The following is a 26,597-nucleotide window of genomic DNA, read 5'->3' on the forward strand; positions in this document are numbered from 1 at the left end:
AAGAACAAGCCCTTTCTAGGTTGCAACGTGATGTCATAATGACATCCCACCCACCTGGTCAAAGTTGGCCCCCTGAGGGGTATAGGTGTTGGGCTTCAGTTTGCTAAACAGATCAGAGTTCTGCACCCCTGCCCTATGGTAAAAACCTACCAATTTCACAAAATCTGAAAGATTTTATTGAGTGTTTCGTATTTTACACCCAACACACACTTCAAAGTGCCTCCTTTTGTCAGATGCAGACTGAAAAGCGAGTTACAAATTTACAGGGTGAAGGCTGTGTCATGCCCATTTCCTCTATTGGAAATGTAAGCATTGTGTTGAATTAGTTCTACAAAGGACTAGAGGTGAATTATTGGCTATCACACATTTGGAGGATGATAGTTCAGCAGAAGTTGGGAGGGGAAGATGCTGCTCCTCCCCTTGCTAATAATTACAACATAATATTCTGTATGAGACAAATGAACACTGCTCTGCTCTGGTGTTTGAATTTGGCTGCTCTTAATGATCTGTGACTTAGTTAAAATTGACAGTGTGTTCTGTTTGCCTTGATTATAGTTGAAATAAGTACAGTGATTATGGCAAACTACTTTCTGTTCTCAATAATGCAGAATTTGGTTTCTGCACTATTCCCGTAAAGGCTACACAGCAGTTTAAAGGTAAAGGTAAAAACCGTAAAGTCCAGTCGCTGACGACTTTGTAGTTGCGGCGCTCATCTTGCTTTAATGGCTGAGGGAGCCGCCATTTGTCCGCAGACAGCTTCCGGGTCATGTGGCCAGCATGGCAAAGCCGCTTCTGGCGAACCAGAGCAGCACACGGAAATGCCGTTTACCTTCCCGCCGGAGCGGTACCTATTTATCTACTTGCACTTTGACATGCTTTTGAACTGCTAGGTTGGCAGGAGCAGGGACTGAGCAATGGGAGCTCACCCTGTCACACGGATTCGAACCACCAACCTTCTGATCGACAAGCCCTAGGCTCTGTGGTTTAGACCACAGCGCCACCCACGTCCCTCTACTTAGCAGTTTACAGCTTAATAAATAGCATAACACGTGTAGATAACACAATAGCAATAGTATGTAAAAGTTAAGAACAGTTACAAATATTAAGCAGTAGCATCCAATTAATAAGCAGCAGCAACAAGTTACTAATAAATTACTTCAACCACTCATCTGAATGCCTGTCTGAAGAGATGTGTCTTTACCTGATTCCTAAAAGAAAACAAAGAAGAGAAGAAGATTCCTTACATCACCATTCCCACATCACCTACAAAAGGTTCTTCTACAAGGGATTCTAAAAGTTAGGAGCCATTTAAATCTGTCTAATGAGACCTACAGGATTCAAGAAAGAGGCTTTGTGACATTCCTACTGAAAACAGGAAATGTTTTAAAACTGTTGCCCAATTATGTCATGTGGTCTAGTTAGAACTATTTGTTGAAAGGCAATCTATAAATGTGGAGGCGAGGAAAATGTCACTCAAAGGGTCATAGAAGCTTGTTCCTCAAAAATGAAATTAAAAGGTGATTGGGTTAACTTAGTATTCCTCATTTTGGAATATACCGTATATATAAATCAAAGAAGGTTAAATTACATCCTTCTATCCCAGCACAGGAAAACCAATATGGAGTTCCTAGAAAATGCTTAACAAACTACCGGTAATGCTTGGTTTTTGGTTTTTTTGTAATATTTTTTATTAAATTTTCAGAATAGAAGAACAACAGAAAAAGCACAAAAAAGCAGTACAAAAAAAGATAAGCAATACAAACTGAAAAAAGAAAAATACAGAATAAAAAGAGAAAACATTTAACAAATTCTATAAATATTAACATTGCGAATATGGACCCCCTCGGGATCCCTTCCTCTGCGGTTCTTAATCACTTATCTACTTTAGCAAATTCTAACTCATTTTAATCACCTCGTAAATTCTAGTTTTAATTCTCAATTTAACATGTTCAACTTTTCCACAGTTTATTTACAACCTAATTCTGCTCTTAATATATCACTTTTGCATGTTTTGTTAAATATAACTTAAAGTCTTTCCATTCTTCCTCCGTCGCTTCCTCTCCCCGGTTGTGGATTCTCCCGGTCATCTCAGCCAGTTCCATAAACTCCATCATCTTCATCTGCCAGTCGTCGATCGTTGGTAGTGTTGGTAATTTCCAGTTCTTTGCAATTAAAATTCTTGCTGCCGTCGTCGCATACATAAAAAAAAGACACATTTTTCTTTGGTATCTCATTTCCAATAATGCCCACTAGAAATGCTTCTGGTTTTTTAACAAATGTGTTTTTCAACACTTTCTTAAGTTCATTATAAATCTTGTTCCAGAAGTCTCTTACTAGTGGACATGTCCACCACATGTGGTAAAAGGAACCTTCTTCTTTCTTACATCTCCAACATTTATTATCCTGATTGTGATAAATCTTAGCCAAGTCCTGGTTTTTGAATAATAGTGCTTCTCTGAAAGTAGAGGTAGGTTAATCCTATGAAATGTATTTTGATCTTTATCTATTGATATTCAGTAGGAATCTGTTTGTTTGAATTATTGACTCTTTTTATCTATATAAGTGCTGCATCATTTTTTGCATTTTGCATAAATTTTTTGTTACCCGCTATCAGGAATCAGTAACTGCCGTAGTCAAGTTGTAAGATAAAAAGGGAATTCCTTGAAAAGGTGGCAATTGAAGATGAAATCAAGACATTGACAAAAGCACCTAATTTCTCCTTGATATTGTCAGCTAGATTTGTCTCATGTCTTTGCTTCATCATGTGCATTATATTGCTGAATTTTATCATGTTACCTCTTATTTATTACTTTTCAATATTTTAATGGTTTAACTTTGTGTTGGAATGGTGTTTTCTGTTTATAATATGGCTGAGTAGATAACAATACAAATATACTGACATTTGATATTAAAACACTTGGTATAGTATTTTTGGTTCATACTAGACATCTACAATTAAAAGGTTTTTAGTTGGCTAGCTAACGTTAATGAGTTGAAAGACTGGTAAAAGTAGTTTATAGTACAGTGGAACCTCGGTTTATGAACACCTCGGTTTATGAATTTTCGATTTATGAACACCATGGACCCATCTGGAACGGATTAATTCATTTTCCATTACTTTCAATGGGAAAGTTCGCTTCAGTTTATGAACGCTTCAGTTTATGAACAGACTTCCGGAACCAATTACACCCATGCTTCAGTTTATGAACGCTTCAGTTTAAGTACTCCACGGACCCGTCTGGAACGGATTAATCCACTTTCCATTACTTTCAATGGGAAAGTTCGCTTCAGTTTATGAACGCTTCAGTTTAAGTACTCTGTGGACCGTCTGGAACGGATTAATCCACTTTCCATTACTTTCAATGGAAAAGTTCGCTTCAGTTTATGAATGCTTCAGTTTATGAACAGACTTCCGGAACCAATTGTGTTCATAAACCGAGGTACCACTGTACAGTATATCATTATCACATGTTTATAAGGTTCAGTAAATGAAATTGCCATACACTAGTGCATCATGTACTAAAATATCCAAAAAGTTTTAATATAATATAATTTTAGTATAAAGGAGATCTATATTGATTGAAAGGACTGCATTTAAAATAAAAGCAGGGAGGCATTTTGTCCCAAACGTTGCAGGGCTGTTTCTTCTGAAACATTTTCTATTGCCTGAATAGGTAGTAAAATGGAAATGTTTGACCTTGATATAAAGGATATTATTTCCTAAAGAATTTGATTTTTCCATCAAGTGATAAAATTGGAGGACATTTTTGTTAACGTTGCAGGTTATTTTTTATATCTGCATTTGCTTGCCACTTACCCTCTAAGTCGCTTCTTCAAGTCTCAGATGCTGTGGTGCTGAATCCCAGATTGGCTATTGAAACTAAATAGCTGACTAGTCAGAAAAAGACACAAAAATATTAATCTTCAGCTACAGAGAGAGGCAAGTCAAGGGTTGCTGTATGGAAGACACTCTTAGTTAAGTGGTTCTCATGTGGTTGGAAGAACATGTCAAGGGCACTACACTATAGGCAGGATTCTGAAGTGCTGCCAGTGACAATTTGTATGTTAAAGTGCCATGTCATTATAACATCTGATTTGCTGAAGTCTCGCTGCTTCCATTTCTTCCTTCATTCTCCTAGCATCTGCTTATGGTTCCTTAAGTGGCCTGACACCTGTTTAAGGCCTATGGAAATGAATTAAGTCACACTTGGTGGTAGCATTTTAAGCATTTAGTGCTTCGTATACACAACTGGTTTGTTTTTATTGGTTCTTTGTAGCTGCAAGTGTTACAAATGTTGCTTGCTGAAGGTGATCATATGATTGCTGAAGGTAATCATAACAAAACTACAATATCTGAGAGTTTCCCATGAACTGAAAGAATAATATAAACTTCTAGTTCATGGGAAACTAAAAATACCAAAGATTTGTTATGATTACCTTCAACCCAACCTCCCGTCTAACTCTGAACCTTTAGTTCCATCATCTAATTTAGCAATCTAAATATTGTGTTAATGCAAATTAGTTAGGGTATGACATGCAGCACAAGTGTCTATATAGTATAAATAAAATATATTCCACTTAAGGAAAACTAACAACTTGCTGTGTGTTGCACAGTAATGAGAATCTCTGGATCTTGATTAAACAGCAGCTGCCACATCTGAAAAAGCCTCCTGAATGCCTAGGAACGAAATGGTTGTGTTGTGCACTTATGGGATATACATTTGCTTACTTGGCTTAAGAGGAAATAGGCACCCAGGAGTCTAATCTTGTTGCTGATGTTCTATCCTCACTCATGTGTAATTTGGTGAGAAGAGGATAGCACACAAAACTTAAAATTTGTCATCAAAGAATTGCAAGACACTCCCTGTTGAAGGAGCAATAATATAATTGTAATTGTACCATTGGAAATTGGTACTGGTACTGGGATGAACCCATTCTGTTTCTTCAATGGTAAGCTTAAGTGGTGGCATTCAGAAATCCTGTACTTTACATGCCAGGGAAGTGTTAGAACAGCCTTTCCATGCCTTGGCGTCTCAGATCTTGGTGTTGGATTACAAGCCCCATCATCCCTAGCCATCATGGCCAACGATCAGGGATGATCAGGGTAGTCAAGAAACACCTAGGGACCCAAAATTGAGAATGCTGTGTTTGAATCTTGCTTTGTCACTCTCTGCAAGTATGCATGCAATAAACAGAGTATCAGTTCTGTGGATCTCTGCATTCCCAAACTTGGGAGGTTTGATTTTAAATTTGAGCAGTCATTAATTCCAGTTTGAAATAAAATAGGTTTAGGAGTACTGCAAAGATTCTTTCTTGTGCAGTACGTGAGATCATACCCGTATTTCTGCTTTCAATGTGTATTAGGGCTTATACAAAATAGTCTTGGCCTCTGGTGCTGCTCTTGATCTGTAGCTAGTATATCGCTACAAATATTTAGCTTTCTGTTGACCTTTTGAATTGTTTGCACCTTGGTAAAAGTGTGTGCATGTGCATTATATAAAATATTTTGTCTGGTACTATAAATGCCAAACGTTCTGCCATGGTCACTAACCTTCAACAATGGAGAGGTCAGAGAAGATTTTTCCAACCCTTTAGGACTCTGTATAAAGGGCATTGCATTATACATTGGGGAAACTTCTCCAAAGCCCAGAATGTTCAGATAGTAAGTTGGTCCCATTCAGACAAATTCTTTTTAAAGATCTGCAAGGACTTTGTATGAAGTAGAATGTGATAAAAGAATTCAAAACAAAGTGGTCACCTTTAGAAAACAAAAGGCAGCAAAAGGGGGAAAGAGAAGGTATGACAGGCACACTGGGAACACAGAAGAAAGAAATTGCTTTGAAAACCATGTTCACATTTCCCCATAAATCATTCTGCTGAGATCGTTTCAAAATGGTGCTGGACTTCCCTGTGTGCTTTTAGAATGAAGTCCTCATGGTGTGCTAGAGGAACAAATAGTCTTTCTGTTACTGGCTTACTGTGGGTGACAAAGATTGAAAGACACAGGCTTTCTTAATATAGTCTGCTCTGATTTCACATCTGATTTATATTATTTTTGCTTTGCTTTGCTTTTATTGTTACTTTCTGTGACGAAGTATTGGCGTTCTAGTATTATTCCCTCTGACAAGTGAACATAAATAAATGGCAGGAAATGATAGTGAAGCAATTAAAAACAAGCCTTAGTGTTTATTTAGCTTAGTGGTAGAGCACATGCTCCATCCCTTCCAGGATGCTTCTTTTGACTGCAGAGGGATCTGCAACACAAAGCAGAACAGATGGGAACTTGTGTGTTTAAGAACATTAGAGAAGAGTTGTATGTTAGTGGCACAGCAGATGCTTTGCATGCAGAAGGTTCCACATTCAATCCCTGAATAGCTCAGATAGGAATGGGAAAGATTCCTGTCAGCAGTCCTGGACCCCTTCAATGTAGACAGTACTCGGCTTGATGAGCCAGAGGTCTGACTTAGTATATGACAGGCTGGTATGTTCATATATGTTCAACTGATTCCCTTCTCCTTCCTTAGCTTCCTTTCAGTGATGTCCAAACTTATTTCAAAGAGGGCCAGATTTGATGAAGTGAGGGCCGACCACAGGGCCAAAGTTGTTTTTTAGGATTGAAGTGGTTGAACTTTTTTTTTTAGGATTTTACCCCAGGAAATAAACTGCCACAGGGGCTGGATTAAACGAACCGGCGGTTAACTAGAGAGGATTATTTTAATTTCTTTCTGGTTAACTTGCGTCATACAATGTTACTAGACTTGGCTAAATGCAGCTTCCTCGAAGGATCTGGAGCTGTGGAGTGCATAAAAACATGTCAGAGAAAAGAAATTGTTTCAATTCATTCCATTCTTTACGCAATCTGAGGATCAATCCCAGCATATTAATATAATATACTGACAGGAGTCCTACTTTATCTTGTTGCTTCTGGTGTACCCATACCCTCCAGAAAGTTTCATATCCCTGACAATTTTACAAGACTGTAATATAGGCATTTAAGATGATTTTGGTGGTTTTATCTTTCTCCTACACACCTTTGGTTCTTCTTGAGGCTGAGGGGAATTGTCATTCAGTAACATCTGGAGGGCCAAAGGTTCCCCACACCTCTCCCACATTAAGGAATACAGTTAATGGGTTAATTCTCCATGAATCAACAGAGATGTCTGCAGGTGCATTATGGGGAATAAATCATCTTTTGACTCTCTTATCTGTATTACCGGGCAGATTTGGCAAGTAACTTTGGATATAAAAGAGTTCAGGTTACAGCATACTGTGCAGTTCATGGTAGGAGATTGCAGGGCTTGTTGAAAGCTATCTGTTGGGACTGGATTGAAGTGAAAATTATTTGAAGTGATTTTAGAAGGAAGAAGTTGGAAAATTTTCCGTCTTCAGAGTTCAGAACCCTATCAGTTGCAGGACTTTGAAAGCAATTGAACTTTGGGTGTGGCTGTAGTCTTTAACACAGCAAGGACTTTGAAGCAAAGAACCCTCTCTGGGCTCAGAGAGGGAAGACTATTAGCAACATCTGTAAGTAGTGTGTATAGTGGTGTACGTTGGTGTTGACCTACTAAAGGCCAACACTTCTAAATGGCTGTTTCCTTTGGTGAGTTTAACCACTTGACTGAGCTTTCGCAGCACATGTAGCCAACAAACCGAACATCCCACACAAATAACTTGAATTCCAAAATGAGTGGTAGAGTTGTGTGCTGACATACTGATGATACCTCAGCCCAAACCTCCAGATAGCAGTGTAGTTTATAAGGAAGAGAGGACATGCCAAGAAATTTGCCCACATTTATTGATTTACAATACAATACAATACAATATACTTTATTTGACCGATAGTCAGAAAGATTTATTGATTTATTTGAATTGCCTAAATTATTCAAAAGAGTAGCAGGCCCAGAAAAATTACCAGAACTTATATGTTGATTCATGCATAAGTATCACTATATAGAACAGTGTTTCTCAACCTTTTTTGGGCCACGGCACACTTAATCCGTGAAAAAAATCACGAGGCACACCACCATTAAAAAAGTTAAAAAATTTAACTCTGTGCCGCCCTATATTATAATTATGACTGTAAGAAACACTTGCCAAATATTGCTTTCCGGCGGGTTATTGTTGTGTATTGGCGGCCGCCAGGCTCGTTTGCACTGAGCTTTGGGAAAGAGGAGGAGAAATATTGCTTTCCGGCGGGTCAGCGTTGTTTATTGGCAGCCGCCAGGCACGTGACAATGCAAATCGCCCTTCTCGTCGCCGCACGTCGCGGCACACCAGCCAGCGTATCGTGGCACACTAGTGTGCCGCGGAACAGCGGTTGAGAAACGCTGATATAGAAGGTGAATATACAATATGACCATCGTAAAACATAATAAATAGTGTGGAACATTATCCTTATTGTTTCTTTTTCTTTTTCTTATTCCTATTCCTATTAATCTGACATCTGAAATGATTCTTCAGTGTTTCCAAGCTCAAACATTTCTTAATTTAAGAGAAATTAATTCTCTAGACCACTGAAATGAATTCGCAGTTAATGTCACCCTGTATCCTTGGAGCTAAAGACTATTTTTGTATAAAAATTGCTTTGTTCTGAAAGGTAAAGGAAGAAATTAAGTTGGAGATTAGAACATTTTCCCCAGGTGAGGCTGATCAGACAGTAGAAGGTCTGACAAAGAAAGGCCAGAAATGTTTTGTCCTTAGAAACTGAAGAAAGGAGCGAGGAGAAGAAAAAGCACTCTGAAAAAACACTCTGGAAGCAATCTTCCACTGATGTACTGGGATAAACTGTGATCCCTGAGAGAGATGGCTCCTGCTTCTGTTCCCATCAGCGAAAAGCCATGGTTGACAAGATTCCTCTCTAGAGATTGGTCTTTCAAGAATTAGAAGTTTTTCATCTTGGACGTTTTTAATCAAGAAAATTAAGCTATAGTTGTAATATACCAGATACAGTCGTACCTCGGGTTACGACCACCTCGGTTTGCGAACAGTTCGGGTTACAAACTGCGCAAACCCGGAAGTGTTTTCGCCGCGCGCGTGTGTGCAGAAGCGGCGCGCGCGCGATCTGCGCATGCGCAAAGCGCGAAAATCGTGAAAATCGCGCTTTGCGCATGCGCAAAATGGCGGCGCCCATTGCGTTCAGTTTACGAACTATTCGGGTTACGAACTGCGTTCCGGAACGGATCGAGTTCGTAACACGAGGTATTACTGTACAATGAAAGCTCAAACATATATGTTAGCCCACAAAAGGAAAATACTTTCTTGTATACAATAAACTACTGAATATGCTGGCGTATAAGGCGACTGGGCATATAAGATGACCCCCTACTTTTTCAGTCAAAATATAGAGTTTGAGATATACTCGCCATAACGAGTACAGTGGAACCTCGGTTTATGAACACCTTGGTTTACGAATTTTCGGTTTACGAATGCCGCGGACCCATTTGGAACGGATTAATTCACTTTCCATTACTTTCAATGGGAAAGTTCGCTTCAGTTTATGAACATTTCAGTTTATGAACAGACTTCCGGAACCAATTACACCCATGCTTCGGGTTAAGTACGCTTCAGGTTGAGTACTCCGCGGACCCGTCTGGAACAGATTAATCCACTTGTGAGACTAGGATATCTGCTTATGTAGGCTGTTTTCACCCTTTACCTGAGGGTCTCAAGACATTCAGGTTGTTTCGGAAGGGGGATGCAATAAGGACAAGGGAGTCATTGCATGAGATGCTTTTTAGTTACAGAAGAAGTATGAAGACAATCCTTTGCATTTATCCAAAAAAACTGGTGCGCTAGAATTAGTTGAAACTTGCTTTGTACCACTTTAAAAGATTGTGCTTAATACTCTGTGAATCCATCAGGTAAGCAGAAAGGTTAAATGACTGTTAAGTGGAATCACATACATGCATGATTAGTATGAGATGTGATGAAGGGACTAATTAATAAGATCTAATTATTGTTCGTATACAAAGCAAAGTTTTGCCACTTTGTGGACAGCATAAATGGAAATTGATAAGGAAGTGATGAAAGTCTATTCAAATTTGGACCAATTTCCTGTTAATCCTAAACTTGGAAGACTTGGGTGAAAAGCATGCCCAAGCTACAATTCTGCTACTGTGGTATTTCAAAGCAAATAATTCATCAAACTTATAAAACATTGGAAGCTTGAAGTTTATAGTGGACATGTTGAGAGGTCATATTTGTGATTTTAGCATACATAACTGTCTCAGCAAGTACTTATTGCATACACACTTGAATGATATCTTGTATAGTCTAATTAAACCTGCCTTTAGCTGTGTGACATTTCACTTGGTTAAGTGCCATTTGGTATTCTTGTTGGCTATAGAGCAAAACCAATAATGTGTTTTGCAGTTGCATTTAACCACAATTCCAGTTAACTTGCCATACTATCAGCAGTGAGGTGAGGTTGAAGATTTTCCACAGGAAGAAAACCAAAACAAAATATTTCATAAGATTAGTAAAATAATGAATAGATAATACCAGTCAAAGTGGGAACTTTTAAAGTAGTGATTCAGTGGATGGTACTCAGCCATGTTTTACTCGGGGAATTAATTAGCATGAATCTAAGTTAGATTTATTTCAGTAGATCAATTCTGATTAAAATTTGGTTGAATACTATCCACTGTGTTTTTCAGCTTATACTTTTGCAAATGTCTATCTAATGCATAGCTCTGTGCATGTTAAAATTAATGGGTTAGTTGGTTTCAGTACTTTATTCTTTCTTAATTTAAGCCACGCAAAGGAAGTACGTGCTTTTAAATATTGTGTCTTACGGTATTTACAAGGATTACAAGCAAGAGTTTCCAATTAAAGCTTTGAATATAATATTTAAACCACAAAGGTTCCTTTCTCACATGCCATCCACATCTAGAGCAAACATGTAAAGCAGAGTTTCTCAGCCTTTTAAACTCACGCCCCTTTTAAGCGAATATAAAAACCCCACAGACCCCCTTCAAACCTGTCTCCCATAATTGTTTTATTTTAATTTTCAAAAGGATTGAAACATGATCTTTAATTATAAATAATTTGTTGGTCTTTACAATGAGAATGAATCAAAGTATTTATAATTTTAAAAAACATTTATTTTTTAAAAAGCCACATGAAATTTAAAATTTGGCTTCAGTTATTACTAATGCGAGCTTTGATGCTGCATGTTTATCACAAGCTTTTAGATTTTTGACTTTCACATCAGCATGCTTAATAATTGTGTTTGTGTGTGATTTGTTTAGCATTATAAACACTGTTAGACTGCAAGATTTTTTAAATAAAAAATCCACAACTTTGGGAATATAAAATACAGATGTTAATCAGGTCTGTTCCCACCCTTAGATGAAACACACAGGTTCTGCAATTGTGTTGCTACTGTAAAAGAAAAAGAAAAAAGACCCTGCCCAGAAGAACCACCATTTTTGAAGGAGGAGGCACAGAGCAGATGTCTTTCCAGATAATTTTGGTAAATGGGCAGGAGAATATATTCATATCAGTTCCCAGTGTTGCCATTGTAGGTTTTGTTGCCGATCAGCTGTTGGTTCCATCCGTTTCAGCTCTGCACTGATAAACTTTTTAATCTAAGCAAATCAATAGTTGTTTGGATAGCTCATTATTCCTTTTTTCTTTTAAAGCTAATACTTGGAAAATATTGCTTCCAACAGAACAAAAGCTGGAAGTGAATGATACCTATTCTCTTATGCTCCCTAACCTTTCAGCTTCTCTTTGGATCTACTGTATTGTGTCTGTAGTTGGTTTTTCACTTTACCAATGTTTTCATAGGCAGAGCAATTGCTCAGCTTCCCTCTTTGGAGTCTCTCTTAAATGTATGTTTATGGTTCTCTTCTCCCTGTGCCTGTTGCTGCATAAGGGGCCTTATGTTCTTCATCACACACCAGTTGTATAATTGTTTTAATCTTAACAGTTAGTACAGTTGTGTTAACTCAGCTTGTCAGCTCATTAATCACTTAGTATAAAAACTTGACTACTCTGCTTCATAACAGATTGCACAGGGTTTGTCCCTTTCAAGGACATGCCTGCTAATGCTATGAACTGAACATGCCCATAAAGGCCAGGAAATGAATACTTACTTTTGTCATTGTCACTTTCACTGGTAGATTAGACAACTTTTTTGTACTGCTTATCCTTGCATCCTGGGAGCCTCTCTGAATTGGAAATCATTTGAAGATAGTGACATAGAAGATATGCTGCCCTTGGCATTATTATAAAGTGTTTATGTATTAGCAGGGAGTTCTGTATCGCTTTCTAAAGTTCTCTCCTCTGGTTGAATCTTAATTTTTTGCCATAGTACTTCTGAATTAGTACAAAAACAGATTCTGCCCTGGTTGGTTTTATATTTCCAACTTTGTAATTTGACAGTAGTTCAAAGTTGATTTTAAGATGCTGGTTTGTTGCAGTTTGGTAACTATAGTTTCCAGGTTTAGACATAGCAGGAAGCTGTGGTTAATTAACCGGGAGATTTTCTATTGCTGCAGACTGAGAAGGGAGAAAGGCCACAGAATGATGTAACGACAGAAGTGCAGGCACAAGGCTTGTGTGTGTGTCTTCATTTATTAAGCCTAGATCATGTACCTCTGACCAGGCCACGGTTTCCTTTGTTGAAGGCTGCTTTTACCATTTTTAACGGCCTTTTCAAAGGGGCCTTAGAAACATCTCTTTTGTGAGTGATATCCCAAATATTATACTTTGCCCGCCGTAGAATACAGAGGTTAGCACAGTGCTTGCTTCAGCAGGAGCCAAAATGTGTTTGGGGTTGCCCTTCAGTATGCCTTGACTAATAAGGGAAAATAATGCTGCCCTGGGAGCTGTCAGATTGAAGAATGAGATATTACAATGAACAAATTTTAGTGTTCGGAAGAGTAAATGGCTGTTAGTAGCAAGAGAAAGGTAGATGACAGCATGCCTCATTCACAAAGTTTCTGTCCTTACCTTCCTTAAATAGTAGATATCCTTAAATAATATCTAACCTATTCTGCATGTGGAATAACTTTAGTCAGAGTTTCTCAGCCTCTTTGGACCTGGGAGCACATCTAGAATTCTTGGAACTGTTGTGGGCACTGCAAATGCCCCTTTTTACAGAAGAAACTCTCAGTGCTCAGAACCCCTCCTTCCAGTGGCCAAAACATGCACACACACCCTAAAACTGACAAAAAAAGCAAGTAACACTCCCCCTCAAAAAAGTAACAACCCCCCCCCTCAGTTAAAAAGAATAAAAATAGTTTAAGCACAGGGCCTGGGCAGGCTCTAAGGACTATGTCTGAGGATGTTGTGGTGCCCATGGGTGCCACATTAGGAGCTCAGTCTTAAGTAAAATTGAAGATACTTGATATTTGATATCTGAAATGATAATAAAATAGTATTCTAATTTTAAATACTTAAAAAAAATTCTGTAGATTTGCTAGAATAAAATTATTTTGTAGCATTTCTTAAATAGTCATGTTTTGGATTTTCCTGGGAAATGTATTCAAGTATTCTCATATGTGGAAGTTTGTTGTGTGGGGATAGTGGTAGATAAATAATAGGCCAGAGAAGAGATATGAAAATGGAAGCGTGGCCAGGAACTATGAGGAAGGGACATGTTGCCATGCACATACAGATTCTAAATCCCCTAAACATGGAAGATATTAAGGTGCTATATTCATGTTTTATGTACTGCAGCTGCAAGGATGAAAGCTGAGTGTCTGGATTTTATGCCATGTGCTTCCTAATGCATGTAAAAATAGCAGCGCCACTCCCTGTTGCTGAAGAAAATGCTTTCCTTATCTGAAAATTTCATTTTTGTAGGTGTACAGCTGCATCCCTTTCTGTTTTGCTTGTTAAAAATTGAGAAAAGCATTGCAGAGTTCAGTTGAGGCTTCCATTATAAGAGAATCTAATGTTATGTAAAATTGGATTGTAATGGTATGAACTGGTTCTTGCCACGATCAGCATCTGTGTAACTTCTAAACAAATATGTAATTTGTACCATCCAAAGAAAGGAAAAAGAAAACTGTTGTTTCATAAAATAACTGTCTTTTTAACTTCTTGAAGAAATTAGTGACCTCTACATATCCTTCAGCTGGACTTCTAAAAAATGCAGAAAGCAATACTAGCAAAATAGCATTCCATTCTGTAGTGCAGTTGTGCTCGCTACTAGCCACATTTTTTTTTAAAAAAAATGGTACCAGCCCATCTGCCTAAAAGTGCAAAAATTAATAAGGTATGGCCTATCTTATTCCTTCCCTGGACCTATGTCTTGCAGAGAGAAGAACTTGAATATCCTCACAAGGATGTGCATCATGATTCAGTCAGCACAACCCTCTGATAGAAAAGTTGCACAAAGTGGCCATAAACCCGCAGAAACTAGAATAGCAAGGAGTCCTGTTGCACCTCAGAGATATAATACCTTCTTTACAGCTATATGGTTTTGTGGACTAGTGCTTCAGCAGGTGCACAGAATGTTATCCATGAGTTGGCAGGTACATCCACACAATAGTCAAATTGAAATGAAATGCAATAAATTCCATGTTGGTTGGGTTAAGTCTTATGTATACAAAACAATTCATTATCACTAAAGTGTTGATTTTAAGTCCACGAAAGCTTGTTTAGGGAAGTTTTTAATGTTTGATGCTGTACTGTTTTTAATATTCAGTTGGAAGCCGCCCAGAGTGGCTGGGGAAACCCAGCCAGATGGGCGGGGTATAAATAATAAGTTATTATTATTACTACACGATAATAAAGTTATTGGACTCTTGTAATACGTTTAGAGACTATACTTTTGCTGCCACAAGCTAACATGTGTACTCCTCTGGAAATTGTTCAAGGCACCAGCTAAGCTTCATGGTAAATAATTTCTTCCCTTGGTATCAGTGGTACTTGGTAGTGGTTAGCTTTTGCTGGATTAGTGCCAGCATGTGGGAAATACAGTATACAGTAATAAGGTACATATTCCAGTGATCTGGTTTGCTAAGCCAAACCATGAATTAGCTCAAAAATGTGAGTTTATTGGCTCTTAGGAGACATGATTTCAGCTGCTTTGCTCTTCTTGTTTTGTTGTTGTGCTGCACTCAGCTAAGCCTGGAGCCGTGGCTTAGTTCTTCCAGACAAACTGCAAGCTGCAAACCTAGGATAAACTTTGGTTACAGTTCGTGGTTAGTCTGGAGAGAGCTAAATCAGAATCCTGTACCTGGTTTTCACAGCAAATCATAGAATCATAGCAGGAGAAAACAAGCTTGCTTCATTTTCCATGTGACAGCCCTTTAGGTATTTGAAGATGGCTATCATATCTCCTATGGGATGCGGGTGGCGCTGTGGTCTAAGCCACTGAGCCTCTTGGGCTTGCCAATCAGAAGGTCAGAGGTTCGAATCCCCGTGACGGGGTGAGCTCCTGTTGCTCAGTCCCAGCTCCTGCCAACCTAGCAGTTCAAAAGCACACCAAAAAGTGCAAGTAGATAAATAGGTACCACTCCAGCAGGAAGGTAAATGGCATTTCCATGCGCTGCTCTGGTTTCAGTGCTCCATTGTACCAGAAGTGGCTTAGTCATGCTGGCCACATGACCCGGACAAACACTGCAGACAAGCGCCGCAACCCCAGAGTCGTCTGCGACTGGACTTAACTGTCAGGGGTCCTTTACCTTTATCATATCTCCTCTGTCTCTTGTTTTCCAGGCTAAACGAGTCAGATCATGGCTTAGCTCAGCACAACAGAGGAACAAATTGGTTGCATTCTCCTGTCCAGCAGCTTGCATGTTCTCACTGAGCTATGGTTTGGTTTAGCATGATGTGTGAATCAGGCTACTGTGTGGAAAAACCTCTGTTGATATATAATGCAGAAAATTATGCCATTTAGTATCACCATTTCTTTAATAGGAAGGGAGCACAAACAATTGGAATGCCGTTAAAAGTTCCTCGTTCATGAGAGCATTTCATAAAAAGATTTAATACTACTAAATAAATGCAAGGCTTTAGAAGTACAAATGCTTCAGTAACTATTTTTTTCTGAGGCCTAGTTGTTAGGTGGCTGATGAATGGGCAAATCTGTGTCTGGACTTGGAGACTGGGGGAGGAATTCAACACCAAGCTGTTAACAAATGTTCCATCTGTGCAGCATATCAGCTTGCCAGATGGAACAATCCCACCTCCCTTCTCTGTGTGTTGTTCTGGGTTTCTCCTGACACCCCCTTCCTGAGCTTATTTCAGGGGGTGCACAGGGGGAGTGGAGCTTCAACTGATGGAGTTCATTAGGAACTTGTGTAGAGCTTCAACTGGTGGAGTTCATTAGGAGAATCCTGCTCTATATGTCTAGACCAGTGTTTCCCAACCAGTGTGCCTCCAGATGTTTTGGGACTACAACTCCCATCATTCCTGACCACTGGTCTTGCTAGCTAGGGATGATGGGAGTTGTAGTCCCGAAACATCTGGAGGCACACTGGTTGGGAAACACTGGTCTAGACGAGGCTTAGAACTCTTCTGACACCTTTTTTAAAGTGCAGGATGTTATTTTATGGAGGGAACTATCAATAGTTATTTATTTGAACATATTATAGACTGTAGATATTATAGCTGTGTAGGTCCATGGGGTCACGAAGAGTCGGACACGACTAAACGACTAAACAACAATAAATAATATAAATAATTTTATAATATAAATATTATAAAATATTATAAAATAATAATACAAATAAAACAGATTAAAATCATTGGTTACCTCTTTATTATTTTATTCTTGTTCTTTATAACAGCTTCTGTAAGCTTTGAAAATCAAGAAAACACATTTTTTGAAAAAACAAACAAACCCCAAAGTCTCCAAATAAGGAGCCCATACCTGCAATTCAAATAGTGTAGTTTAGGTTTATCATATCGTCTGCTGCTTTGAGAACTAGGATTATTTTTAGATGTAAGAAGGTAAACAGCAAACAATTTATGTTCAGCTGAGAGTTATGGTAATGGCTGAGATATTGTAGAGTACTAGAAATCCTAAGCAAGACTGTTCCTTGCCATTCTACAATGTAGTAGGAAATACTGAATCGTAAGCTGATCAGAACTTTATTTGGTAAAATAGTGTATCTCAGCTGTATTGCTAGCAGTATGATGGTGCTAAAGCACACACCAAAAAATAACAATTGTCTCCAGTTGATAGGTCCAGCAAATGGCAAGCAATTTATAAATACTGTTTTCCATCATGAAAATGTCACTGAACTCCGGTATGAATATTGTAGGTCACCTTCAACAAAAATGTAGTGTACCTATTCTTGATATACTTGTACATCACTTTGCATAAAGCTGTTAGTGTGCAAATAGAGCCTTTTTCTGCTTTGAAAATTGAGATATTTCTGGAACGAGAGTCCATTACCCTACCCTTTTTTTTCTGCTGTGACTTTAAAATTAACCTATTCATTTGCTTCATAATGTCTTATATTTGTTTCCTTACTGTTTATTTCCTTGTACTTGCATAATAATTGACTTTTGAAACTCAGTCAACAGCGTTTAAACAATTCTTTGCCTTAAAAGATGACACACAAGCTGTTGCTTTTTCCAGAATTGATAGCCCTGTTATTAAACACACACACAATGTCTGCCTTGCAATTTGGGTACCAGAATATGAACATTTGAAAAAATTCTATGGAGACTTCAAATTGAAACTTGCCTACCTTCTTAATGCTCGAACAAAGTTGAAAATCTCTCTGTCTAAACCATTTAAACTCTGCATCTTCCTTTTTTAGCTGGTCCTGAGATTTAATGGCTTCTCAGGGAAGCTGCAGCTAACTGAATTACTTCAAACAATCTAACTTCCAAGCAAATGGCACAAAAGTACAGCATACTAACAATGCAGGTGTTGACATAGCCTGCTGCTTTAATTTTTGTGATTTTTCCTCAAGGTAGATAATCTGTGCAAGTTGTTGGCACAGAGTGTATGTACTACTTGAGTGGAATAAGCACATAGAAGCTTTGAAGGTCTATGCTTGATTTTAATATTCAGACTGAGGCGTGTCTGTGTTCCTTATGGCACTTAGAAATGTTATGTTTAATGCTCCTTTGTTTCATTTTGTGCTGTGGCAGGTAAATAGTATCACTGGGTTTCCTGCACACAGCAGCAGGCAAAGTGCTTGATTGAGAAATAGGGTGGTGTGGGAGTTGGAAACATCCGTTGGCCCAGTTCTCTGAGGTAATCTGATAAGGTTACCTTGTTCAACCTACATTTTACCAGCCTTACTGGAATCAAGATACACTATGTCCACAGCATTCCCCTGATCCATCAAGCTTATAACTCCATAAAAAAAAGAAAGAAATGAGATTTGTTTGGCATGACTTATTTTTGAAAAACCCATGCTGGGTCTTAGTAATCACAGCATCCGTTGCTAAGTGCTCACAGATAGGCTGTTTAATTATTTGTTCTAGGACCTTTTCTGGTATCGTCAAGCTCACCAGTCTTAGTTACACGTGTCTTCTCCACAAACACACTTTTTGAAGATGGGGACAACATTTTCCTGCCTGCAGTCTGCAGGGACCTCACCTGTTCTCCAATAATTCTCAAACTGAGATTAAATCCTCAAGCTCCTTTAGTATCATTGGGAGCAGCTCATTAAGTGCATCAGGTTGTTTACATTCATTTAAAGTAGCTAGGTCTTCCCTCACCACCATAGCTGCCAAGTTCTCCCTTTTTTAAAGGGAAATTCACTTATGCTGAATAGGCTTCCTCGCGAGAAAAGGGAAAACTTGGCAGCTATGCTCACCACCTCTTTTCCTATCTTGCACTGAGGTTCCCTTATTGCATTGTTTATTCTGCTATCACCAAGCTTTCCTTTTGGGTGATGCCTCCCACTTTTCTTTCTTGTTGGAATTGCCTGCAGTTGTGCCTTCAGTATTTCACCTTTAAGAAACTTCCATCCATTTTTGAATTCCCTTCTCTTTGAGTATTTCTGACCATAGGAGCTCACCCAGTAGTTCCTTAAGCTTTTTGAAACTAGTCTTCTTAAAAGTCCAGACTGCATGTGTGACTACACTTAGCTTTCCCTTGCCTCTGGATCACGAAACCCAAGAGGACATGATCACTCTCTCAATCAGATCCTCTGTTGGTAAGGGCCAAGTGCAAGATAGATGGCTCCTTTGTTGCTTCCTTCTTCTGGGAAATGAAATTATCAGTAAGGCAAGGGAGGAATTTGTTGGACCTTACATTCTTGGCAGAGTTTGGGTTCCAAAACACGGGGCAGTTTAAGTCTCCCATGACTCCAATATCTCTCCTTTTAAAATGTTTGGTAATCTGTTGTTTGGTATGTTGAATATTTGGTAATTTGTCTGGATCTGCTCCACAGTTCCTACTGGGAAAGTGATGGGAAGAATACAAGGTTGTTACCAAAGCCTCCTTACCCAGTAGAAGTGCTTCTTGCCCAGTAACAGCCCTTGTGCTGCCTGATGAAATTTCAGAAGTCCATCTACATTTTCAATCTTAAATTATCTTTGGTTGTAAGGGTGAGAGATGAGTTTCATTTTAAAAGAAATGTTACAGAAGAAAGTCATGGAGATATTTACTGTAGTGGTTAAAAATGGAAGCTCTGAATTAGAAGACAACATTGGTCTGTTTCAGAGAGAGGGGCTCCTCCAGCAGTGTTGAGACTAAGTAGGATATGTTTACTTGGAGAGTATATCTATTCCTTATTGGGTTTTGGTAGGGGATTAGTGTAATTGAACTGTTCTCTTCTGATACCCCCTCCCCACCCCACCCCCTCCCCACCCCTTCTCCACATAAGCGCCTGGGGACTCCTATTTCAGTGTATCTGAAGAAGTGTGCATGCACACGAAAGCTCATACCAAAATAAAAACTTACTTGGTCTTTAAGGTGCTACTGAAGGAATTTTTTTTATTTTACTTCGACCCAGACCAACACGGCTACCTACCTGTAACCTCTTCTGAACTATAACATTTCCCCACTTCAGCCTTTCAGACACAAATGGATTTGAACTACAGTGGTACCTTGACTTACGAAGATGATCCGTTCCGTGGCTGTCTTTGTAAGTCGAGGTTTTCGGCTGTTGAAGCACGCTGTCGGCGCATGTGCGAAGTGCGATTTCGTGCTTCTGTGCAGGCGCCGACTGCAGGCGCCGCTCTGCGCAGGCACAGAACGTGGGCGCAGGGCGAAAAGACTTCCGGGGTTGTCAACTTCAGAAGTCGAAACCTTCGGAAGTCGAAGGTTTGGATGTCGAGGTATGACTGTATTGATACTAATGTTGTGTTGCTTGTTGTGGTGCTAGGTACTGATACACCACATCTCTGGAGAGTTGTAACATTCAAGTGAAATAATTAGTCTTTCTGTCATGTGTCACTGAAAAGTGTATTTATGAAGATGATTTGGCTACTACTTTATTTTTCTCCAACAGAGCACAACTATTTACTTCAGCAGTTGTTTACTTTTATTCTTGTTCCAGTCTGTCTCTCTCCCCCCTTATATAAAATAAACCTGTATTAACTACCAACAGGAATATTAAGCTCTCCTTTCCCCCCCTCTTACTCTAGGTCCAGCAAGACTATGAATCTCTGTTCCAAATGCTTTGCTGGTAAGTGCAATGTAAAGGTTTGGTTTTGAGATCTCTCTCTCTCTCTCCCGCTCTCCTTTTTAAAATAGGCAATCTAAAGCACATAGTTGGCATCCCCCTTGGAGTTTATGTGTGGGTGTCTGTTTCTTAGTGTGTGTGCATGAAATCAGATTCTCCTCACTCCGGTGCTTCATTTATTTGCTCAAGTTTGTTGAAACAATCTCCAGTGTGTATAAAAGCAAGAGCCTCTTGCGTACAGGCACCAATCAAGCCTTCACTCAGCAAAGTTTACAGAACTCTGGAATGCCCTTGAACTAGACAACTCCTGTCAAAGCTACTCACATTAAGAGTTCTGATTGCAGTTTTAGAATTTCTAGTTCAATAGAGCAGGCTTTAATTATGTTAATTAAACTAAGAATTGTGTTTGTAGCTCCAGTACTGGATGGGAAAATATTTCTGTTCCACCTGTAAGTTTCTAGCAATAGAAATATATTTAACTATATTGTCTAATAGTGGGAAATAACTCAATTTCCAACCTACAGCTTTGTTGCATATAATCTCATCACTTATATAAAGTGCTTTTTACTGTGTTTCATTTTGTCCTCTCATAACAGTAGTCACTATTATCCGCATTTTACAAATGGAGGGCAAAGGCAAAGAGACAGATATTTGCTCAGATGTGTGCAATACTGCAGTTAAGCAAGATTGTGAATTCTGTTCTTGTTGGTCTCATCCAGCCCACTGACTTCTTTAAGACCGACCTCTGATTTGGAGCAGAGATTCTTAGTTCCCATGTTCTGCAGCCCTGTAGCAATATAATCATATGACCAATGGAAATAAACCATTATAGAATTCTGTAGATTGACATATATAATGTAATATATCTACAAGCTGAGTCACTTTTGGCAAGTCCCATTATGTAAAGTGGGAGAAAGAATGGTGTATTTTAAAGAGTTGTTGTGAGGATAAATGAATGAGATGGGTACTGTAAAACCTTTGAGTACACAAAATGCAGTCTGTAATAGAAGAAAGTAGTCATAGTAGTACCACCAGTTAAATGAACAAAGTCCTTTGTTATGCCTTTGCTGCTTTTAAGTTACTAGGCTGTTGTAACGAAGTGCTCTTGAGATATTTAGCTTTTGCTGTTCTTGTTACAGTATCAAAATTACAACGTAGCACTATATTAGTAGGAACACTTTTGTAGATAAGTCTATAGTTGAATTTGGCTGTGTAAGAGTGTTGATTTTTAGAATGTTAAAAGTATTTCAGAGGCATGCACAAGGTATCAGCTATTTCTCAAAGAAAGAAAATATGTCAAAGAGCAATGACAAATTAAATAGAGTGGTACCTCGTGTTGCGTAACCTCCAAGTTACGGAATCTTCGGGTTATGGCCGCGCCAAACCTAGAAGTGGGTTTGCCACTCACTTGTGCATAGAAGCGGTCCTCTGGTTACGAAATTTTCAGGATACAGCCAGGATACGGATCCTGTTCGTAACCGGAAGTACCACTGTATTAGGGTCATTGTTTTGTTTGAAATAGGCAGGAGCAGCAGAGACCATAGTGTTCCATTGAGATATAACCACACTTTTTATCTCTGCAGGAGATAGGCAACTTGGAGTATGCAAGGAGTAGCATCCTATAAAACCCCATCACCCAATACAGTATTGGATATTTTATAGCAGAAGCCATAACCCTTAACAATTTAGCCTTTGAACTAAAGCACATTTTATCACATGCACTTAATATTTATTACTATTTATTAAAATACCTCAGTTGGTAGAGTATGAGATTCTAAGTCTCATGGTCATGGTTTCAAGCCCCATGTTGGGCAAAAAGATTCCTTTATTGCAGGGGTTGGACTAGATGACCCTTCTGGTCCCTTCTAGCTGTGATTCTGTGAAATACATATCCCATCCTTCTTCTCAAAGAAGCCCAATGTGGCTCTAGCCCGCAGGTGCTTATGCTACAATAAATTTGCCTACATGTTGTCTGTGTTTACATGTAACAATAAGTTACGAACCTTTATTTAATAAACTCTGCTAGTGTACACAGCTGGATCACTTCCTATTTGCTCCTCCCTTCAGGCTAGTGAATAAACAAACCAGAGAAAGGTCAGCTTAGTGTTGTGTCCAAACCCAGGATTGTGGTCTTTTTTACACTATCAGAGAGTTAAGCGTAAACGGTTAGTGCAAATATAATGTGGCTGCCTAAATGCCAATTGTGTTCCATCATCATATTGCTGTAAGAAGTCCTCTGACAGTATTATGACTGGTGTTTTGCCTCTGAGACTTGAAAACAAGTTAATGTAGCACCCTGGGATTTTAGCCAGGACACTTAAATAAGAAAAATGTTGAACTTTAATACAATATAGAAGGTAAAAGGAATGCTAGGCTTTACTTCTCATATACTGAAACGCTCTAAAATGGGTATTTTTATAATGCAATCTTTTTCATGTTTACATTTAATTAGAATATTGCAAACTGAATGTATAAAGGAAAACCTGAGAGTTCTTGATTTTCACTTCATTTTCTTTCTCTTTTTTTAGAAAAAAGAAATCCACACAATGAAACAGGTTAGTAAACCAACAAAATTAATTGAAATCCTGTAAAACAATTGTGCTATCCATGTCCATTGCACAGACCAACATCCTTTGCTCCAGGTCATAGAAATAAGAATGGAAATATGTAAATGATTAGGTCAAGTGAGTTAAACAAATGGTGGTTGTTTTAATCCTTCAAACTAATTTTTCCATATTTCACATTTATTGTGATCTCATACATCCAAAAGGGCTAGGGAATATGCCTAATTGTCCTGAGTGTTTGCTGTACAGCACTCATGGAGTAGGAGGGGGAAGGGAGAACCAAGGAAACAGGTTTCAAATTTTTGAAATAGCAAGTAATAAGTGACAAGATCAAATGCTGCTTGGCCACCCCATTTAACTTGCTGTAAACAGTAGGGGCTCAGTATCCAAATAAAGGAAATAATGTAAAGTTTCACATAGAATTGTCTTAGAGTATTGGTGGCACAGGTGGCAAGGTTCTGATGTCTGGCTGCTGGAAGCCCCTGTTTAAGACCCCTCTCAACGCGTACTAAATTGCTTAGTTGTGTCACTATGCAGCTGGAGTGGCAGATCTTCTCGCCATAAATGGCTGACCTCAGGGGTTTACATTTTGTGTGTGTGTGTGTGTGTGTGTGTGTGTGTGTGTGTGTGTTAAATTTGCACACTACCCTTCAGCCATAGATCTTAGGGTGGTTCATGACATGAAAATACAAGATAAAAAACACAAAATATATAATAAAAGCAGGAAGTAAAACAAGGCAACCAACCCCCACACTCCCCATTATTCTATTATAATTTATTATGCTTACACAATTATAAAAATAAATCAGAGAATTGCAGTTGATGCAGTTTCAGGTTAGTGAATTAGTGTATTCATTGGGCACTATCTGTTTTGCAGAACACGTATTTGTGCTTGTGTAACGGAACTTCCTCCAGTCTTTGCTGAGGTTCCCACAACGCTCCAGAACAGATTTGGGAATGGCATGGGGTGTGGTGGGAAGATAGGAGATGGGGAGTTCTGTTGTTCAAGTGTAGATCTTTATGCTGACAAAAGTTAGTTGGCTACTGCCCATTGCAGCCTTCAGGTAAATATTTAGTCTTGTTTTGCATTTCCTGAAGTACTGAACCTGATAGAGCAATTTGGTTACTACAACAGACACCCTACATAATAGCATGTAGAGACAGAGTGTGTGGAGTGATGGGAAAGTTTTAAATGTGCTTCCTGGGTTACTAAGCAATTGCCCCATACAGGCTCCCTGCATCTTGCATGTTATCATAAAGAGGAAACAGATAAGAGTGCCATACTCTCTCCACCGCACCCCCAATTCTCCAAACCTGGACTCTTTAGCCCAGCTACTTATGATGCGATGAACAACAATAAGGCTGAGAGAAATGTTTCTTTATGTTTACTCTGAAGGAATGGGAAGTGGAGGGGGACAGGTGGAGATGGCAAAAGACTAAAAGGGAACAGGCCTACTGTTTTTCCAAACTATTTTCGAGTCACAGCAGTAGATTCTGAAAAAATATGCTAATGTGTTCATTGGAAATTAGTTTATAAATGTGATGGTTAATTAAGCAGCTTAAAGCTACTGAATCTCCAGCGGATCTTTTCTTTGTCAGTTATTAATAGATTACACACACACACACTCTCTCTCTCTCTTTATCAATGTTTAACTTTTTTAAAATTATTCTTTTATTTTTTGCTGTAATCCACCTTAGGTCCCTGTCATGGAGAAAGGCAGGATATAAAGTGTTGTTGTTGTTGTTGTTTGTTTGTTTGTTTGTTTGTTGTTGTTACTACTACTACTACTACACAACAAAAACAACCACCACCAGTTTTTTGGCCACAAACTGAATAAGGAGAGGCATTTAAAATAGAAACTGAGGGCATTCTCAGTTTAAAAAGTAACACATTATAAACACTGGAAAAAGGGGGGGGGGTAGTTTTGTAAGATGATTAAAGGGAGAACAAATCATCTATTGTGCCATGAACCTTCATAGGCAAGTCTTTCAATTTGTATGAAGCTTCAATAATTTTTAATGTTTCAGTTTGTGCCTTCTGATGTACAAAATGCTTTGAGATCATTGTTCCTTTCAGTTGCCATATGAAGTAGATCACTACTGTTGTTGCTTTAATACATTGGTTTCTGAGGCTTGAGGGATTGTAAGGCATTTTTCCAGCGAGTCTATGGGTGTGCAGAGATAAAAGCCCCATACCTGATCCACTGGTTGATACTTGATAGCAATACTTTTTATCCATACTGCTACATAATAGGAGTATGAATTGCAGCTGCACAGCATGCCCTAAAATAGTAAGCCTGAATAATTTGATTGATTTGCTTTGAGCTACATCATGAAATCTTCCCTTTTGGTCAGCTGCTCTGGCAAGTTAAAATAATATCAAATATAAACAAATTCTACAAGATAGAAGAAAACATTATTGTTGACAGTGGAGCAAGTTTAAATGTTTTATTCCAGAATAGATTTTTATTTCAGCACCTTGACTTTTTTTATATTAGTTTATGTATGTCTGCGACAAGAAAATAGAATATAACTGTGCGCTAAATGGAATCTCTCCTGTAAAGTGGGTTTACTTAAATCAAAATTGTCTTGGTTTTATCTTCACTATAGGTTTAGAAAACTATAAAAGCTGCTTTAGTGCCCAATCATTATGCTTCAGATTAGTGCTTCACCTCTCTTTGTGGCAGGTTGAAGGACTCAACGTGTCATTTTATGGGCTTATCAAATTGGCTCATTAAGTGACTAAAGGCATCATTCTCTTCTTTAATAGAAGAACTTTGTGCTCTCTCTCATCTCTTCCACCTCACCCTGCCACCTGACTCCTGAATTGTTTTTAGATTCACAGTGCTCCCTGCTGCTGGTACAAGAATCTAGAACACGGGTGTCAAACACAAGGCCCGGGGGCCAAATCCGGCCCGCCAGACCTAGTCATGTGGCCCGCCGAGCGCCCCAGCCAGTGGGACCCAGCAGCGGGACCTTGCTGCTGAAGCGCCACGCCAACAAAGAGCCGACAAACAGCTGGGGCCGGGGGGGGGGGTAGAAAGGCGGCCGAAGCAGCGCTGCGTGGAGCGCCCCGAGCCACAGCAGGAGAAGGAGGAGGCAGCTTGCCGGGTCAGCGCCCGGCAACGCCGCACGGAGAGTCCCGAGCCTCTGCAACGCAGCAGTGCTCTGTAGCACTTTGAATCCTCCTCCTCCTGCCATGGCTCGGCGCCTGGAAACGGCTGCTGCTGCTGCTGAAGCACAGACAAAGCACCCAGCAGCGCTGCGTGGAGGAGGAGGAGGATTCAAAGTGCTACAGAGCACTTCTGCGTCCCAGAGGCTCGGGACTCTCCGCACGGCGCTGCCGGGCACCGACCCGGGTAGCCGCCTCCTCCTCCTCTTGCCTCACCTCCTCCTCCTGCCGCGGCTCGGCCTCATGAACGTGAGCTCAGCAGCGGCTCAGCCTCACGAACATGCAACTCTGAGGCTTTACGCACTT

General features: G+C 39.3%; 1 protein-coding gene across 1 annotated transcript in view; it reads left to right on the top strand.

Annotated features, from left to right (window-relative positions):
- ZFAND3 (zinc finger AN1-type containing 3) overlaps positions 1-26,597 on the top strand; it is a 131,931-nt gene that overhangs the window by 17,703 nt on the left and 87,631 nt on the right. The window contains exons 2-3 of the mRNA XM_035108144.2: positions 20,518-20,558; positions 23,084-23,110. Coding sequence (XP_034964035.1) covers positions 20,518-20,558; positions 23,084-23,110 — 68 coding nt within the window. The remainder of the gene's footprint in view (positions 1-20,517; positions 20,559-23,083; positions 23,111-26,597) is intronic.

This window comes from Zootoca vivipara, chromosome 3, assembly GCF_963506605.1.
Source record: "Zootoca vivipara chromosome 3, rZooViv1.1, whole genome shotgun sequence".
Taxonomy (NCBI): domain Eukaryota; kingdom Metazoa; phylum Chordata; class Lepidosauria; order Squamata; family Lacertidae; genus Zootoca; species Zootoca vivipara.